The sequence below is a fragment of the Cavia porcellus genome, unplaced genomic scaffold (assembly GCF_034190915.1).
Source record: "Cavia porcellus strain 051 isolate PalLab524CR breed Dunkin Hartley unplaced genomic scaffold, mCavPor4.1 scaffold_20, whole genome shotgun sequence".
Classification (NCBI taxonomy): domain Eukaryota; kingdom Metazoa; phylum Chordata; class Mammalia; order Rodentia; family Caviidae; genus Cavia; species Cavia porcellus.
In genome coordinates this window covers 25,838,664-25,857,267 of record NW_026947503.1, presented here as the reverse complement: position 1 = coordinate 25,857,267, position 18,604 = coordinate 25,838,664, and the positions used below count along the sequence as shown (strand labels likewise).

General features: G+C 40.3%; 1 protein-coding gene across 1 annotated transcript in view; it reads right to left on the bottom strand.

Moving 5' to 3' along the window:
* Fech (ferrochelatase) overlaps positions 1–11,231 on the bottom strand; it is a 32,596-nt gene extending 21,365 nt beyond the window's left edge. Inside the window, exons 1-4 of the mRNA XM_003474165.5 lie at positions 10,997–11,231; positions 5,689–5,818; positions 1,914–2,033; positions 452–600 (exon numbers count right to left, since the gene is read on the bottom strand). Of these exons, the coding sequence (XP_003474213.1) occupies positions 452–600; positions 1,914–2,033; positions 5,689–5,818; positions 10,997–11,063 (466 nt within the window). The 5' untranslated portion in view covers positions 11,064–11,231. The remainder of the gene's footprint in view (positions 1–451; positions 601–1,913; positions 2,034–5,688; positions 5,819–10,996) is intronic.
* Positions 11,232–18,604: the final 7,373 nt, after the last annotated feature.

Sequence of the window (18,604 nt, the reverse complement as noted above, 5' to 3'; positions counted from 1 at the left end):
TCTGCTAAGAGCTGAAACCAATCACAGAAAGTTGCTTAGTATCTCTGGTTTCAGTAATTCAGCTCTAAATGTTGATCTAATTAGCTATCCAACCAGAAAGAAAAGGTCCTAGCTGCAGTCTCAATCCATTTCCTAAAGATTTCTTTTCAAGTACAATGAGATATGCACCTTCTATTCATGTTACATCACATGTGCCTTAAAAGCTATCCCAACTTAATGCCTTGAACTGTTCCAAATTTAACTGTTTTACTTGTAACATGGGAAATAATGGCAGTACTCTGGAGTATCAGGATAGCACCTCGAGAACTCAGGTAAATGACTATGTACTACAAGAAACTCACAAATGAAGAGTAGGTACAAACAACAGTATTTGGCATCCAATTCTATTTTAAAGTTCGTAATTACCCTGAAAGAACAAACGTAGCACTGTGTTAATAGAGACACGTCATACCTGTGTCAGGGGACAAGTCATCCAGCAGCTTCACCATGCCTTCTCCTTGCGTGGAAGTCCACATTTTGATTGGTGATCCACCTCCAATCCTGCGATACTGCTCTTGAATTTTGGGGGTTCGGCGTTTGGCGATGAATGGTGCCAGCTTACTAAATCATTTAACATGTAGGTTAAGTGGATTTTATTCCACCTTACCTGAGAAATATTTCCTACTCTATAAAAACGATAAGCAAAAATTTAAGAGAAACCTAACAAGTCTTTAAAAAATGGAAGCTTAAAGGTATTGACAAGAGCCCAATTAAATTGGCATAGAGCACTAAAGCTAGGAATATCTTCCCCTATACTCCAAAGTTGTTCTAGCATCATTCACTGAAGAGTCGGGATATTCAGCATCCATGGAGAGAACCCTGGATGCTAGACACTATCCTATGTTTTGATCCTGGACCTAACAAGAATTAGATAGAAGACATAGGAAGCAGACTAAGGCAAGATCATGAGTTTAAGGCCAGCCTGGCACATAGAGACTCTGTCTCAAAAAATCAAAAAGAGAAGAAAACAATGACATAGAAAGTACCCAGCTCATGAAAGTAACAAAATGTATACTTGCAAGTATATCTTATACTTACATATATGAACAATGATGTATGCAAAATATTGTTGAACATAGTACTATAAACAACTATTCATCAGTGAACACACACGTTAAAGGTAAAACTATACAACTCTAAACAGTTGTGAAATAATGAGCCAGATCTATATACTCTAGTATGAAATAAGATGCACGGTTAAGTTTAAAAAATAGCAAAGTGACAAGTAATGTACATGAGTACATTCATATTTGTGTAACAAAATAAGGGAGGGACATGTGTACACATATGTTTGGATGTGCACTAACTATTTATAAATGTAACTGCTTATTTCCAGGTGGGCAACTGGAAAGCTACAGTTCAAGAAAAAAAAGAATCTTTGCTTCTTACAGCATTTTTATATTATTTGCATTTTTAATCATATGCATGTATTAACTGTAAAACCTTTTTGAAATGAAGAAGAGAGGTGGGGAGGAAAGAATGAAAAGAAAAAAATAGGAACAACCCGTATAAAAGTACAAATGAATAATAATTATTGCTTCCCTAAGTGTTAACCAATCACTAAAGTGCCAAGTATAAATATATCTTTAAAAATCTTTAAAGGCACTTCAGTTGTGTCCAGACAGCTGTAACTGCCAGGGCTCTCCGGAGGAAGGGCTCAAGGAAAATGCTCACTGACCAGCTCTGCTCTGCAATTCTTCCCATGTCATTATCTGTCTGATGGTCAAAAGAAAATAATGCTGCTACTGAAACCACTACCACACACAGATTAAAACTATTTAAGTTTTTTTTTTAACTAAACAGTTCAGCTACACGTGAGGCCACAGGCACTGCATACATTACTTTAGAAAGTGCAGGTGTTTAGATGTTCTTACTTTTGAATAGGAAGTGTCATGAGGTCCCGATCCAAGAAAAGCCTCAGCAGGAAGTCGTGAACTTCTCCCAGAGTTTCAGGGCCTCCCATGTTTAGCATCAGTATTCCAGTTTTTGGTTTCCTATATGAAAATCAAATGCCAACCGCTGATCTGTCACACTTTTACTTTCCTTTAAAACAGATGCTTAGTTCAGCAATCAAGCTCTCATCTAATCTGGATGCAAAAGTAAAATCCAGACACCTTTTTGCTGTTATCTGACAGCAGTTTGGGAACAAGGGGGCTGCCACCTCTCCATTATCTCATTCACACTCTGACCTTGTTGTCTCTTAGCTCCATCCACAACACTGGTCTTCAATGGGCTCATTCTGTTTCCCCATAACCTGCCAGCCCTGATCAGATCAAATTCTTTAGAGACTGGGAGTCAAGGTAGAAATCTAAAATTGTTCTGAGGCTGAAGAATCCATCCATGTTAGTCCCTAATAAATATGCAAACTCCAAGTTCCCCCACACGCTAAAGTCCACCTTCTACCTCAAAAGACTCCCTTGGAGAAACCAGTGGACAAGGTGTCATTTGGCACAATCCAGAGCCCTTCATTCACTCTTTTTCTCTGCTTCTTTCTCTTTAATTTAATAATTACTCCTAGCTTACATTTTTTTCTTTCTACTAGGCTTCCTTTTCCAGTGCTTGCCTTTACTCCTTCCTCAGTATATACTGCTATGATAAACTACATCTCTCATTCTGTTCATCCCTCCATCTTCCCTGTAAATCTATTGCTTAGATAATTCCTGCAGAAAATTACACTAAATGTTCAAATTCATTCTAAGCTAAAGAATCAAGCATTGCATGAATAGGAAAAAGTGAAAAGAAAAGAAAACTCAGTAACGAATGTTTTAAATCACCTAGCTTCTAGGAAATAAACAAACAGAAATGCTAAACACAAATGTAAACTTGTAAATTTCACACAGCTATGGGAACTACACAGCCAGAAGGGAGCCAGGCTAAGCGTTCTCTACTTCCAAAATGTTGCCAGGAGCAAGGTAAAACCCAGAACAGAACCAACTGCCTCCATCTGCACTGGGAGATCCAGAAAACCACAACCAGAGACTCGAAACCAGAAGGTAGGAGTCTGGGCTGGGCCATGGAGGACCAGGGGCCTTGCATGTCCCCATGAAGGCAGAGCCACGTGATGCCAATGATGAAAACCAGAGGACTGCTGTGATGGCTCTTCTGGAAGTCTTTTTTGCAATGTGTGCTAAAATGAATGATATTATAATAACAATCTTCACTGGCAATTTTTTAAAATTGTTAACTTTTGGCAATAATGTTAGGCAGCAGAATGTCAAATCTAAAGGTAAAAGTCATTTTTTGATCAAACACACTGCAGTTGAATGAAGTAGAAATCTGAATCCTCAATTCAAACTTTTAGCATAAGAACCAATTCACAGATAAGGAGACATGGTACAACAAAGTCAGAAATCTTCCAATTTAGATAAAAGATTATAAGATTTGATCCTTTTTTTACTAAACCAAGGAACTATGCTGACGATGTCATTATTGGAAAATTTTCCACAGGGAAATCCTAACACTAAATTCATAGTTGTGCAAAGTTTTCTTTTCTTGCTTCCTAAAAATTCCAGATGTATGCCAGGGATTTAGCTTAGTGGCATAAGCGCCAGCCTAGCAAGCATGAGGTCATGAGTTCGACCCCATACCAAAAAAAAATAAAAATTGGGTAGCTGTTCAAAATTCCAGATGTGTCATTTTGTGAAGCCATAATATTCCCTTAATCTCTGTACTTAAACCACCAGTCTTCTCCTGCTTGTCACCCTCAAAATTTGTGACTCACAATATATTAAGTGCATTTTCCCGTGGATTGCTGCCAGTTAACAGATTACTGGTTAAGAAACCCCAGGCTAAAAGACTTACCTAAGCCACAGAGGTTATCAATGTGCAAACGAGATTTAGAACAGTGTTTTTCATCTATAACACCTGAGCTCAAAACAAGAGTGGCTTTAACGTGAACTTACTCTGCCCTGCTCAAGGTTTTACAAACTGATGTTGATCTTAGACATGAAAGAGACACATGCGATTTGAAAATACTCAAATACTCATGCATTTAATTCAAAACTGTGTTGTGCATGATGAATGGAGCATTAGTAAGACGAGGCTGACTCCGCTCTATTCCAGAATGTGAAGTGCAAAGCTTTAGTCAAGGGTCTCCATCTCGCCCTCAGACAGAGCACACCTGAGACCAAGGTCTGACTGGTCAAGTTCTCTCTGTTTAAATATCTAAGTGAGAAAGAAAAACATATTTTAAAACTTCCTTGGAAAGGTTTAAATGTTTTGCCATATTTTGTACTCTGGCAATCTCAAAATATGAGGTTTTCCCTTTGTACTATTAAAGGTACATAGCAGAAAATTGAACTCTTCAATTAATAAACAATAATTGTGTTCTTCTATATATAATCAGCATTACAAAAAAAATTCCAGCTCTTAATTAAACCTATAAGATGCAACTGACCTGTGGATCTATGCTACCTCTAGAACAGTCTGGCAAACTAGAGCCCCTGTATCAAATTTTCACACACACATTCTCTCTCTCTCTCTATATATATATATATATAGATAGATACATAGATATATATAGATATAATTCATATATATTCATATATAGATATATAGAGATATACTTCATATATATGTATTCATATATATGAAGTGCAGAGTTTGGAGATAATTTGAGGCTCCACTCCAAAGCCCCTCCTTAACACACTTCAGCTGCATTTAAGAAACAAATCCAAAACCACAAAGAATAGTAACAAACACAAAATTAGAATACTTTATTTTCATTGCTATATAACTTTCCTAGAACAACATCTAGTCTAGCACAATTGGTCACAGCCACATTTCTTCTGTCACTTTGCCTGATTTTAAAGTGAGCTGTTTCACCTAAGTAAATTCTCTTAGTAAAATCTGCTGTAGTTGCTGTACAGAGGAAGACAAGGAGACAGCTGTGGCTGAGAAAACTCAGCACTATCATGACTGCTGCCCTGTGCCAGCAAACAGAAGCGATGAGTTATAAAATGTACTCTCTATTTTATGTTTGGTGCTGGGGATTTAAATAAAGATCATATGAACACTAGGCAAACACTACCACTGAGTTTCATCCTCTGCCCGCTAACATTTTAAATAACTTATAAGCTATAATATGTCACTTGTAATTATGTTCATGTGTTAAAAGATGAAAAACAATGGTAGAGTTTCCTAAAGGAATTCTTGGTAGATTACTCTTTATCCCGTACAAGACATACATTATATAAACATAATTACATTAGGTTAATAAACATGTTCCAGCATAGACATAATTTGTGTATGTGACATACTGCAGAACCAAATTGTGCAAGATTTGCAGTCTGTTTGTGCTCAACTATGTGTTCTTTAACAAAAGCTCAGTTGAAGAGATGGAGTGTTAAAACCTGTAGCTGTGGGGCTGGGGATTTAGCTCAGCGGCATAAAGCGCCTGCCTTGTAAGCAGGCAGTCATGAGTTTGATCCCTGGTACCGATAAAAAGGAAAAAGACAAAAAAAAAAAAAAAAAACCTGTAGCTGTTTTAACAGCTGTTAAAAGGAAGCCAAACAAAAAGAAGCCAAGAAAACAACATTCCATTCCTAATACCCTGGGTTTTCCCAATACCTTTTATCCTAGGTAACTTGCATCCACTGGTGTCTGCAACAATGAAGAGAAATCCTTACTTGTACCTAAAATTGAACTCACCTCTTTTCTGGTTGAACTTGAGGTTTTGCACTTTTAGTACGCTGAGCTGTCTCTGTAGAGGTGGTCACTGCTGCTGCTGTACCCAACTGGCACCTCCATGGCTGATGGGTCTTCAAGCTGCCATGCACCACTGTGACAAAATTAAAGTGCTAGCATGAAATCTAGCTGGAAAGTAATTTCTTTTGAAGAGGTCCTCAGGGCATAATTCTTGGCTTTAAAATTTAAAGAGATGGGATGGCAGAGGTGATTTTCCTAACATTTCTCTGCAGGCAGGTAAAGGCACTTAGGGCTTTCCAAGGGGATGGGGCATAGGATGGCTTATGAGAGCCTGCAGGGAGGCTTTTTAGAAGCCACACACATACACTTCCCCTCCCTGGCTGCAGATTTTGAGATGACTCCTTACAAGATCACTGCACATTCTGACGGTTACTGGCAGTAGCAAAGTGCTCAGAGAAAAGAAGAGCCACTGACGGAGGGAATGGAAACTGGGCCACATTGCAACTAGCTAAAGATTTCATTTCTGACTTTAAACCTTTTCTAGTATAACACAGTACTGGGAACCCCAGTATCACCCTTGGACCCTAAAAGGGGAACCTGTGCTTTACAAGGCCTTCTTTCCCCTTCTCCTCACTGCACCCTTCCCTTATGAGGTTTACAGTCTGCACAGCCCACGAGATGTGCCTCTCTGTCCACACCCAGCATGCCGGACCATCCTGGCTCCAAGACCTGAGAACTCCCTGTCGGCACAGGCTGGATCCATCCGCGAGAGCAGATAGTGCCTTGAATGTAAGCAATTCTTGGCCTGAAGAATGGTCAAACAGGGACAGGGAAGAGCCAGAGGTTGGAAGAGAAGCAGGCCTGCAGCGCAACTCACTGAAGGCCTCCACACTTCTTCAGAAGCTTGAGTTTGACAGGTCACCCTCCTAACTCATTACAAAGGTCCATCTGTCAATATCAGAATACTGAACATAATCCAGCTCAACTTGCCATCTCATGTATGATAAATATGTCCTGTGTACTTCTGACTTGGGCCCCTCAGGAGCCTGGAGAAATTCCCTGAATTGAGGAGTCCACTTGCCATCTTCAGCTGTAGCATGAACAGTGTTGGTCTTAAAAATACAGTAACAGTAAACTGAAGCCATACAGTAAAGATGGTATTGTGGGACTGTAGCCACCACCTGGTCCCATATGGTACACCTGACATACCTCCCCACTAGCACTCCAACTTGAGACAGGTCTCAGTCTCTCCCTAGGCCACAAAACCCTGGGGAGGTATTTAGGCCATAAAGCCCTATAAATTCAGCTGTTATTTACTAGTAATGTGTCCTGTGGCCCAGTTATAATCTTTCTGAGCTTGAATTTCCCCAGCAATAAAATGATGACACTTACTACTAGAACTCTCATGAAGATTACAGCAAATATGACAAGTAAAGTGCTCTGTAGTGTCTGCCACATAATTACTGTCAGCATTCATTTCATTTGTAAGTTTCCAGACAGTGGAAACTACAACTTTTCTAGTTTTCAAAAAAATCACCCAACATGTGTACAAAGTATAGGAAAATGGTATTTCCAGGACACTTAGGTTCCCATCTATTCACATTGTCCCTATTCCCAATAGAGCCAATTATGTAACTTAGTGCTGAGTAATGCTTACTACGTCCAAGCGGCAGTACAAAGATTGAAATAAAGAAGTGCAATTACACTCAACACACATCTCCTTATTTTAGAGAAACTTAATTCTAAACTACAAAGTGAGATTTAACCACATTCTTAATCATGCTGCAATGTCCCCAATTCCCAACATAAACTGGATAAGCATATTCCATTTCAAAAGAACTTTGGCTTCCTTAATTTGGCTGCTGGTCATACATAAGATTTCACCCCCACAGACCTAAAATAGGAAGTTGAGGTGGGACTATATTCTCTGACTAGTTAGAATTTCCTAGTTTGGGAAGTGGTACCTTCTCAAGCTGCTTAACATGCCTTTAACATGCTTACTGTGCCCTTCAAAAATTCTCTTCTCCATGGTCAATCAAATTCTCAGCTAAGGACCATGACGCTAATAATGGACCCTTTCCATTTGGGACTCAAGGTAAATACACTCATCCTTTAAAGATATCTCTAAAACACCCTACTCCACTAATGAGCTAAAGTTTCTAGCAGAGTAAAGAGTGTTTCCTACCAAATGATTAGTTTGTCTAGCTAAAAGAGTTTAAAATAATCATTCCAACAAAGGACAAACTGAAACACCTTAATAAACTAAGTTCACAGCTAAAGAGAATCCAAAAGCACAGGCAGCAAGCACTGTGTAGTAGAAAATGTGTTATGTAGCCAGACAGATCTGAGCAGAAATTTCACATAGGACTAATGAGCTATGTGGCTTCGTGGAGCAACTCAATAAGCCACTGAAAGTCTCACTTTCCCATCTGTGAAACAGTGATAAGGCCAGCCTAAAGCACTGTTGTAAAGATTAGGGTACAGGGAGGGGAGACTCTGCGCTTCAATAACAGTGCCTGACATACTGCATGTGGTTCAAGTCGGTAATACTTAAAGTGTAGACTTACCTGCTTGAGAACTAAGACCCTAAACTGCCACCCTTTAAATGGACAACTGGTCTACATGTGGAAGGTCTACAAACAGCAAAAGCTATCAAAGAGATGGATATCCAAAAGAGAAGATGATGTTAAAAAACAAAGCTGTGGTCAGGCCTGGTGGTGCATGCCTGTAATCCCAGCACTCTAGCAGCTGAGGCAGGAAGATGGATGTGAGTCTGAGGCCTGGGCTACAAACTGAGTTCAAGGTCAGCCAGAACTGCATTGTGAAACCTTATCTCACCAAGATGACAACAACAACAACAAAGAAAACAAAGCTTTATAGCTCCTAGACAATACCAATAGGGGAATCATCCAAAAGCAAACATATGACTTACATTAATGAATACCAACTGATTCTTCAAAACCAAATTAAAGTGAACAACTATTTCTAAGATGACAATATGTAATCTATTAACTAGTGATTTCTTACCTTTTTTTTTTGTAATTCTGTATTACTTGTACCCTTATACTGTTTTTTTTTTCTTTAAATAAAAAATTTAAAAAAAAACAAATTAAAGATTTTGGATGTTTAGGGGCTAGGGATTTAGCTCAGCGGCATAAGCGCCTGCCTTGCCAAGCAGGCAGTTGTGGATTCAGTCCCCGGTACCGATAAAAAGGAAAACGACAAAAAAAGAGAAAGATTTCGGATGTTTGGAGATACAGCAGAGGATGATAGACAAGTCCTTAAATACATAATAGAGCCATTTTCTATCACGTAAGAAATAGAAATTATTTAAAAAGAAGTACTTACAGGGTCAAAGATATAGTTCAGTGGCATAGTGCCTGCCTGGCAAGGGCAAGGTCCCTAAATTTGATTACTGGTATAAAACAAACGAAAAAAAAACTGCTTAGACAATATGAATTATTAAGGCCAGGGATTTAGCCCAGCGGCTTAAGCGCCTGCCTGGCAAGCACAAGGTCGTGAGTTTGATCCCAGTGCCAAAAAAAAGAAAAAAATATTATTTTAAAATTATTAGTAAAAATAAGATTCTATGTTGTGACAAACGATAAATACCCGTGAGGAAGCACATTTTTAAAAGTTGCTATTTTTCTAGCGTAAAGCCAAAATATTTTCTAATGACTTTATTCAAACACCAACACTCATTTCTACTATCCTGGATTTTTCTAATTACAAAAGCCGATTTAAAAAAAAAAAAGACATAAGCTTAGGGCCCAAAAAAAAAAAAAGACATAAGCTTAGGGCACCAGGGAATTAGCTCAGTGGCATAAGTGTCTGCCTTACAAGCACGCAGTCCTGAGTTTGATCCCCGGTACCGATGATAAAAAATAAAGACATAAGCTCAGTATAGGAACAAAATCAATAATACATATAAACATGTATATGTATGGAGATATATACCTCCCACAGCCAAGACATTAATTTTATACTATGCTAAACATATAGTACATAAAATGGCTTTTTTACTTCTACTTCCATAATTCATTTTCAGAAGCAATCTTTTCTTATTAATCAAGATTTAAAGTACCAGGGGCTGAGGATTTAGCTCAGCGGCATAAGCACCTGCCTTGCAAGCAGGCGGTCGTGAGTTTGATCCCCGGTATCGATTTTTAAAAAAAAATTAAAGTACCACAAAAACACCTTAAAATCAGTATGTAACAACTCAAATCCTCAAAAAAAAAAAAAAATTCAAATCCTCAAGTTTCTACTTTCACTTAGTCACTTGTACTTTAAACAGAAAATAATGTAAAGTTTTTCAAACCGTTCAATGACCTTCAGACCTAGTGTCTGTCAGACTTTATTTGCCACAGCAAAGGTTGATTTAAGAAAAGATTAATTCAATACTTTCTTTAGCCCACTACTGGTACTGTCCTGCCTCTTAAAAGATAATGCGCCTTTTGTCTTCCAGGGTCCTTAGTGAGCTGATCTTCTTTGTGTCTTGGGTCCTTATTTTCCTACTAAAGACATTTATAATAAGATGTGGAGGTTCAGAGTGGATTCTCTCCACTCCTTGCTGGTGCCAGACTAATAAATTGGGGAACTCCTTTAAAACGTAAGTCTGTGTCTGGTTACAGTTAAAAATTATCTTTGAGACATTTTATATTAATGTGTGAACATTTCGGGGTCTTTATGCACTTACTGTATACCAGGGACCATGCTGCTTGCTTCACTTATAATCCTCTTAATCTATGGCAAACCGGTTCATCAGCTCACCCAGGGGACACAACTTTCATTCAGAGTGTGCCAGTACCATTCGAGGTTGTCTATTTAGAAAACATTGGCCAGGTCTGCCCCACGGAGGGGCCTGCTGCCCAGAAATGACACCAAGAGCTAGGGCAAAACAACAGTGGGCACATCATGACCTCTGCCGCGCGACAGAAGTGCTGAGTGGATGATGATGGCTGTGATGACGAGGATAACTGTGTTACTGTCCTCTCGGTGACATGCCTATAATTACTGCCCTTCCGTAATGGCCAAAGCAATCGTGTTCCTACCGATGACAAGAACTAAGTCTCTGAGAAATCCAGCCACTGCTCTCGGCCACCGGCTGACCCATGGGACTAGAACCCGCGCCTCTCGGTGCCCACTGGTGCTCTAGCTGCTCCCCTCGCCCCTCCCTGGGCAGGGTGTGTCCCAGTCCCCTCTCTGCCACACTCCTCGCGAAGCCCACTGCCGCTCCCGCAGTCCCCAGGCAGGGGCGCCCCGCCGTCGGAGTGACCCCAGTCTCGGCGCCTGGTGAGTCAGCCCCACTTACACGGACCGCGGAGCAGGCCGCCTGCAGCTCGCAAGGCCGCAGCCATGTTTGTGCCCGCTGAAAGCATTTCCGGAGCAGCCTAGGCAGAGAACCGCGGTGCCTTGGGGTACTGGCCCAACTAGAGCAGAACTGGGGAAGCGCTGCCCATCAGGGGCCCAGTCCCTTATCATATGTGGCGGCAACCAGCGCCTTTGCAGGCACTCGCCCATTTGCTGCCGGGTAGAGGCGGGGCCTGACGAAGACACGCCCTCCTCAAGGAGCCAGTCATTCGCTGCTGGGGCGGGGCGGGGCGGGGCGGGGCGGGGCGGGGCGGGACCTCGCCGGGTGTAGAATTGTCCAAATTCCCTGCCGCTTGGCGGGGGGCGTGGTCTGAAGGGCGGGAAGGATGTGGGGTGCGGGAGAGCCCCTTTTCAAGAGCCGGCTGAGCTGCGAGCCGCCTCTTCTTTAAGGAAGGGCTGTGAGCTGAGATAATATCGGATCCTTGGTGCGGCATCAGAATCCCGGGAGACTCCTTGCGCTGGAAAGATCTGCTCCTTTCTACCAACCTGGCCGAGGCAGAAATGGCAGCCACGACTCGGCAAAAGACTTTAGACATTTTCATTATCATTACTTAGATACGAGGATGATTTTGCCTCAGTTCTCTAGTTTGCCTGCCTAATTAACAGAACAGCTGTTACTGTTTGGCTTTGTTTTCAGAAACAAATAATAGCGCCTAATATAAAATTGGATAATGTTGTTATCCAAGCTCTCTGCAGCACGTCTGTGTAGCAGTTTGACAGATGAGACAACTAAGTGAATCTTATACTGCTAATATGAGGGCATTTTTAAGAAAAACACAGGTCAAGCTGGCAAATGCAGTTCTAAGAAAGATCCCTTCAGGACAATTTAGCCGCCCAACCCCCAAGACGGCACAGAGGCAGCAAGAGGAACAACCCCATCCCGTTTCTAGCCATTTCTACCCATTCCATGCCTTTACCAGTCAGCCCTGCCCCTGTGTGCTCAATGCATAGTGGAGAACAATCTCAGGCCTTGGTTGAATGCAGACATCACTCACCGCACAAACTTTTGAATACTTTCTGTGGGAAAGTAGCAGTGAAGGGGGAGAGGGGGTGGCTTGTATAGCATTTAGGGAAGAGACAAAAGTAATCTCATGTACTATTATTAATGGTTATGAGCATTAAGAAAAAGAATAAATTCAGGGGCTGGAGGTTTAGCTCAGTGGTATAAGCGCCTGACTTGCAAGCAGGCAGTCGTGAGTTCGATCCCCGGTACCAATAAAAAGGAAAAAGACAAAAAAAAAAAAAAAGAATAAATTCAGGTCAAGGAGATAGGGGCTGGAGGCGTTTATATTTGAAACAGATGGATCAGAGATGTCTTTGGGTAAGGTTAAAGGAGGTAAGGAAAGAAGAGACTAGATCAAGTTGAAAACCAGTTTTCCGCAGCTAAAATTTCTCTCTTGGTTGAATTAGTTTATTAATGGTAGCCCCCGTGATGGTTACAATTCCAATATAAGATGTCAGATTGTTTTTCATATTATCTAGATGATTCCTAAATCCAAGCCGGATGTGTCCTGAGGGGGGGGGGGAAGGTGGTAAAACTTGCTTTAAGGATCAAACTGTCTTCCTATAGATTTTGCTAGTTCCTGACCTTCATAGTCCAAATTGCAGTAGTTTGAAGTTGCCCTTTAAAGAAGTTAGAATTTGGATAATATACTTCTCTAATTAAAACCAGAACCCATTCTTCCTTAACTACATCAAAAGGCTGTGTTTCATGTTCTGACATACCGGGCTAGAAATTTATAGAAATTTAGATAATTAGAAAAGGTCCTGGGTTCAAGGCGTCTGATCTAGGCGAGATCCTTTGGGGCACCTCTGGGAGGCCCTGAATAAGTCACCCCGCCCATGCTGGGTACTGAGTCCTTTCTGCTCGGAGGTGATAACAGGGGCTTGTGGCCCCTTCCAAGGAATGCTGATGATTGTGGTGATGCAAAAATGTGCCAAACCTCACAAAATCAACAATGAAACACGTTAAATTTCTATCTGATCAGAAAGAAAAAAACTAATAACAAAGCTTTATCACATATAGCCATGTAGCATTTTTATATGAATTAGCAGGGCCAGGGATTTAGCTCAGTGGCACAAATGCCTGGCTGGCAAGCACAAGGTCTTGAGTTCTATTTCTGGTACCAATAATAAAATAAAAATAGAAATGAATTAGCATCATTTCATTCTCATATAGCATTGTCCTTACTGACTTTAAAAAACTCAGAACCGCTATATGTAAAGCCTTTAGTGCACATATTACAGTCATATTTATAACTGGAAACAAACCCTCATTGCTTTGCTCCAACAAAGAGTACTGTAACACTTGTTATTGCTAATCTATGGCCTATTTCGTATAAAAATTTCCAATGACTTTTTATGTTTCTATGAAATGAAAGCAGATATTTTAAAGAATACTAGAGTATTTTTAACCCAAGGCCCTCGTATTAAAAACATGAGAGTACTTTTAAGAAAAGTATATCTTTTTTTAAAACTAACAGAATACAGTCTTTAAGCCAAAAATCATGAATTTCAGATGCAGAACTACTTGGGCTATCCATGTATACATACGAATTCTTTCTGGTTTACACATTTTTAATAAAATTATATACCAATTCCATTACCAAACAGAAGACTAAAAGCATAGTGTCTGGGGTGACTCAGATAAGCAGTAGCCCTGCCACGAGGGAAAGGGTTTGTCTGAGCCTGGGTGACTTAATTAGTGAATAAAGCACTCGCCTGTCACAGACAACACTCTGAGTTCAGCCTGTGGTTCTAAATAAAATGAATTTGTTGGCTTCAGCTCAATGCTTCAGGGAAGGCGCAGGGGGTGGTGATCCCTTAATTCATTATTTGCCATGATTGACACCTCTGAGCTACATGAACTAAATTTAGATTACTCAACTCTGTCTCCTTAATCAGAAGAGAATGGGGAGGAAGTTCAGCACAAGAGAAACAGTGGCTGCATGTGACAGAAGCTAAGATATAATGATTACTCAGGGAAATCTGATCAATTATTTCCACAACCATTTTACAACAGAAGGCCAGCCAATCCAGGTCAAAATGATGTGTATTTTTACTTTCCCTTGTTAACCACATAGCCTACAGCCTGCCAGTAGTGGTAGGCTTATTAGTCTATCACAGATATTTAATGTCCACTGTGAACAAAACACTATAGCAGGTAATGGAGAAGATAAAAGGAAAAAAATTTTAAACTCTTCTTTCAGGTAGCTCATTCTTTTATGAAATAAGTATGTGTAAAGTCCACTCTGGCAGGCACGTGGCTGGCAATGGGCAAACAGCAATGAATTGGACAGTCTCTACCCTCACAGAACTAATATTCCAGATGAGGCAGGCAGCGATCTGATAAAGGATTTACAATACAATGTCATGTATGGATAAGGATCAGGCAGAAAAATAAAGGAGGCAAAACAAAGCAGAGAAGCCACAGCTACTAGTTTTAGTGGTGCTGGCAGGCAAGACCACCTTGAAATGGTGGCACCTGAACAAGGATTCCTGGGAATAGGGCAGGTTATCTAGGGCAGGATTTTGGAAGCTGAGGGGCCAGAAAATGCTGGAACACATTTGATGTTCAAATTAGCTTCCCAGGGTTACTCTAACCAAATTTCACAACTGAGGTAGAGAAATGTGTTGTTTTTCTATTTCTGAAGACAAGAACACAAAATCAAGGTATCAACAGGGCCACACAAGGTGTCAACAGTCTGAAACTTGTAGGGATGAGTCCTTCCTAGCTTTGTACAGGTAGTCCCAATTCTTGCCATTCCAAGGTCATACGGCTGACTCCACATGGCATTTTCCTTTTATAGGACAGCAGCACACTGGATCAAAAAAGGTCACACATTCAGGTACCAGAGGTTAGGATGTCAACATCTTTTAGGAGACAATTCACCCAGTAACAACGCTGCTGGAGAAGAGCAGGGAAATAGGGCCTTGGGTTAGGGATGGGGTCAAACCAAGTCTCACTGACCTAAGACTTTGGTGATGATGAAAGGTCTTTTAAGTGGTTTTCTTCTAGCAAGTGAAATGCGTGTTTCTGAAGGTTCACTTTGCCGACAGTGCAGTGAACACACTGGAGCTCCTGAGCCAGTAGTAAGATGCATACTCCAGGGCCATGGATTTAACTTAGCGACATAAGTTTGATCCCCGCTACCAAAAACAAAACAAAACAAAAAAATGCATACTCCATGAGTAGATCCCAAGTTGTGATTATTTAGAGCTCATGTTCAATGAGTGGTTTTCTCAGACTTTCCTGTCCCCAGGTCATGGAAAGGTCCTACAAAGGCTTTCTGGGATGTCTTTGCCAGGACCCAGCAATGTCATCTGCCTTGGGCAGGTTGATGTTAAATTATTGGCCAAGTGGTATACTTGCTGCAGGTACATAATTCATGACCCAGGAAGGTACCTCTTCCCAAGAAGCTTTTACTCCTAACCCAGAGCTGTAGGCAGTAGCAACCTTATTCGTCCCTCTCTGGGCTGGAGGACTAGTTCTCTAGATTTCTCTTCACAGAAAGGCCAGGCTTTTGAGCCTCTTTCACAAGGGGGATCTGGCTCTACCTTCAGCTTCCTGTTGAATGCCCTACTTGAATAAATTTTAAAAGGATTCTCTATACCTTTGTCTGGGCTCAGTTCTCCCATTAGCCCTAATTTCTAACACCTCTGCCTTTGAGATCTCTCTCTCTTCTCTCCAATTCTGAACTCCTGAGGTATCTTCTCACATCAACAAAGTTTGGGGGTAGTGAGATATTTATCCAGTAAATTGACAAGTGAACATGAGTTCAATAACATAAAGCATAGTAAGAATGCTTGGGTGAGCATATTCACATTTAGTCAACAGGGAAAAAAACTGGTGATGGTTTCCATTTATTAAGCACTACGTTACCTCTAATCACTGGAACCGTTTTTGCAGATAGCATTACCATATTTTGCAGATAAGGAAAAGTCACAGAGGTCCTGTGGCTTATCTGAGGCTACAGTTAGCAAGGGCTAGAGCCGATATTTGAACCCAAGTGTTGCTGGTTCCAATTCTGGGCTTGCACTATTCCTTTAGGCTGAATTTCAAGAGAAAAAGTGGCAGCTGGCAAGGGTCAAGCAACCCTCAGAGATCAACCTTGCATCCCTGGTGTGTCATGGTTTATAAGAGCTACTATCAGCAAGAATGAGACAACTATGAATTCAAATTCACAGATGAATTTCAATATACTAAGCAAATTATTTTTTTTAACAGTGAAAGGTCAAAAACAATGGCTATCTTCCTGCTTCTGTGACCCAAACTTAATGTCACTTCCAACTTTTTAACAGTTACATCTGGCTTTCTTTCCCTATTTATAAAGATTAATGTCCTTCCTAATAACCGGTTGAACATTTCTTACCCTTTGCTTATGCCCACTCCCTTCTCACTTGTTCTCAAGTACAGAGTGATGACACCTGGATAAAGAGGAACGCGAGCCACAGAGACAGTTCCACTCTCTTCCCAAACCCATGATATCAACAGACGATTAGATAAGTGCTTTTTGTTTTCAAGCACAAACCTAAAAAGTTGGAGAAAAGGGAACTATAGCAACAGAACTTTACAAGCTAGAAGGCAGATGAATAAATGCTTAGTGACTCAGCAGATCTACCAAAACTGAGTCTTAAGAATCATCCACATTCATGTAAGAATCCCTAGGCATCTCAGGATTGGCAACTGTAGAGAACATTAGTGGAGATGAAAAGGAGATGCCAGTATAAAATGGACTCAAGTCTATTAAAGCAGTCAACAAGAGTACTCGATTCCTACCCTCCTGTGGGATAGCAGCTCCCCTTCCCCATGCTAACTAGAGGTTTGGTTCCCAGAGATTTGGCAGAAGTCTCTACACTATGATTCCCAGGCCCAACTGAGAGCAGGACATACTGAAAACTGCAGAAAGTAATGAACTATAAATACTTCCTGGAAGCAGAAATCCAGCCTTCCTAACTAGCCCAGGCAGTTGAACCTACAGTGATGTTTACATCTGCTACCACAGAACAGCCAATGGACACTGCAGTCTGCTGAATTATCAAGCAACCCATCACCCAGTATTATCTGACATTTAAGGAAAGCCTCAGGAAACAGATGCAAACCAACTAAAGAAGACTAACACAGAGGAAACTGGGTAACAAAAGAAAACTTAAATATTGGGAAGTTTAAAAAGATAAAATTTCTGATCCCAGAGTAAGAATTTTAAATACACACTCACAAACACAAACTTTGTACTACAGCTAAAGCGATAAAGGACAGGATAGAAAGGCTAGAGTTGAGAAAAAAAATCCCAGAAAATAGCTGCTAAAAAGTGGGGGAGGAGGTTAAAAGGAGGTCTTCCATCTGAATATCAAACTGTATAAAGAAAACAAAACATAATTGCTTCTCAGCCTTTTGGCTAAGATCAAAGAAAAGAAAAGAGTGGGAAGCTGTGGATATGGTTCAGCAGGACAGTATCTGCCTAGCAAGAACAAGGTCCTGAGTTTGATTCCCAGTACCAAAAAACAAACAAAACAGTGGTGAGACTTTCAATGCAAGTTTATGAAACTTTTTCACAATTGAAGGATATGACTTTTTGAACAAGGACATACCAACTGCTCATCAGGATGGATGCATAATTAGTTCCAAGACATACTATTATGAAATTTTGGGCCACTAGGACAAGCTTCCAGAAAAAGTTCATATGTAAAAAACAAACAGTAAAATGCTGAGGAATTCTCAATAGCAAAACTGGAACCTGCCCTTCAAAATTCTAAGGAGGGCTGGGGATTTAGCTCAGCGGCATAAGTACCTGCCTTGCAAGCAGGCAGTTGTGAGTTCAATCCCCAGTACCGATAAAAATGAAAAAGACAAAATTCTAACGAAAATGCTTCTAAACTCACAATTCTATATAAACATGATCATAATCTCAGTTCCCTTAACCTGCTTCATCCTGGCTCTCCTGTAGTTCATAATCTTCAACACATTTATACAAATAAGTTTGGGTTAACTCAGTCTAACCTTTTTACCTAATTCTGACCAAATGAATAACCTAGTCGAAGCCAATTAAGAGATCATTCACATTCTTGCTTTATTTTTTGGCATCTGGGATTGAACTCACGACCTCACACTTACCAGACAGGTATTTGTGCCACTGAGCTTCATCTCCAGCCCCCTTCTAAATATTTTTTATTTAAAGACACAAGCCAAATCAAATATAAGTGTCCCATTTTCATGTGTCATATCATGTAACTGCAAAATGCAATAAAATCTAACATGCTAAAAAAGTAAGAAATACACAAATGTGATAACAAGGACACAAACATCTAATTTTTAAAACACACTCTCTTTTATTACCATATACATATATATACACATATATATGTGTATATATATATATATATGTGTGCATATATATATATATATATATATATACACCCTTCCCCTCTCCATAACAAGGATCGAACTCACAACTTCATGCTTGCCAGGCAGATGCTTACACTGCTGAGTTAAATCCCTGGCTACCATATATCTTTCCTGTAAAATTTAGTAATATCTAATTTTATATAC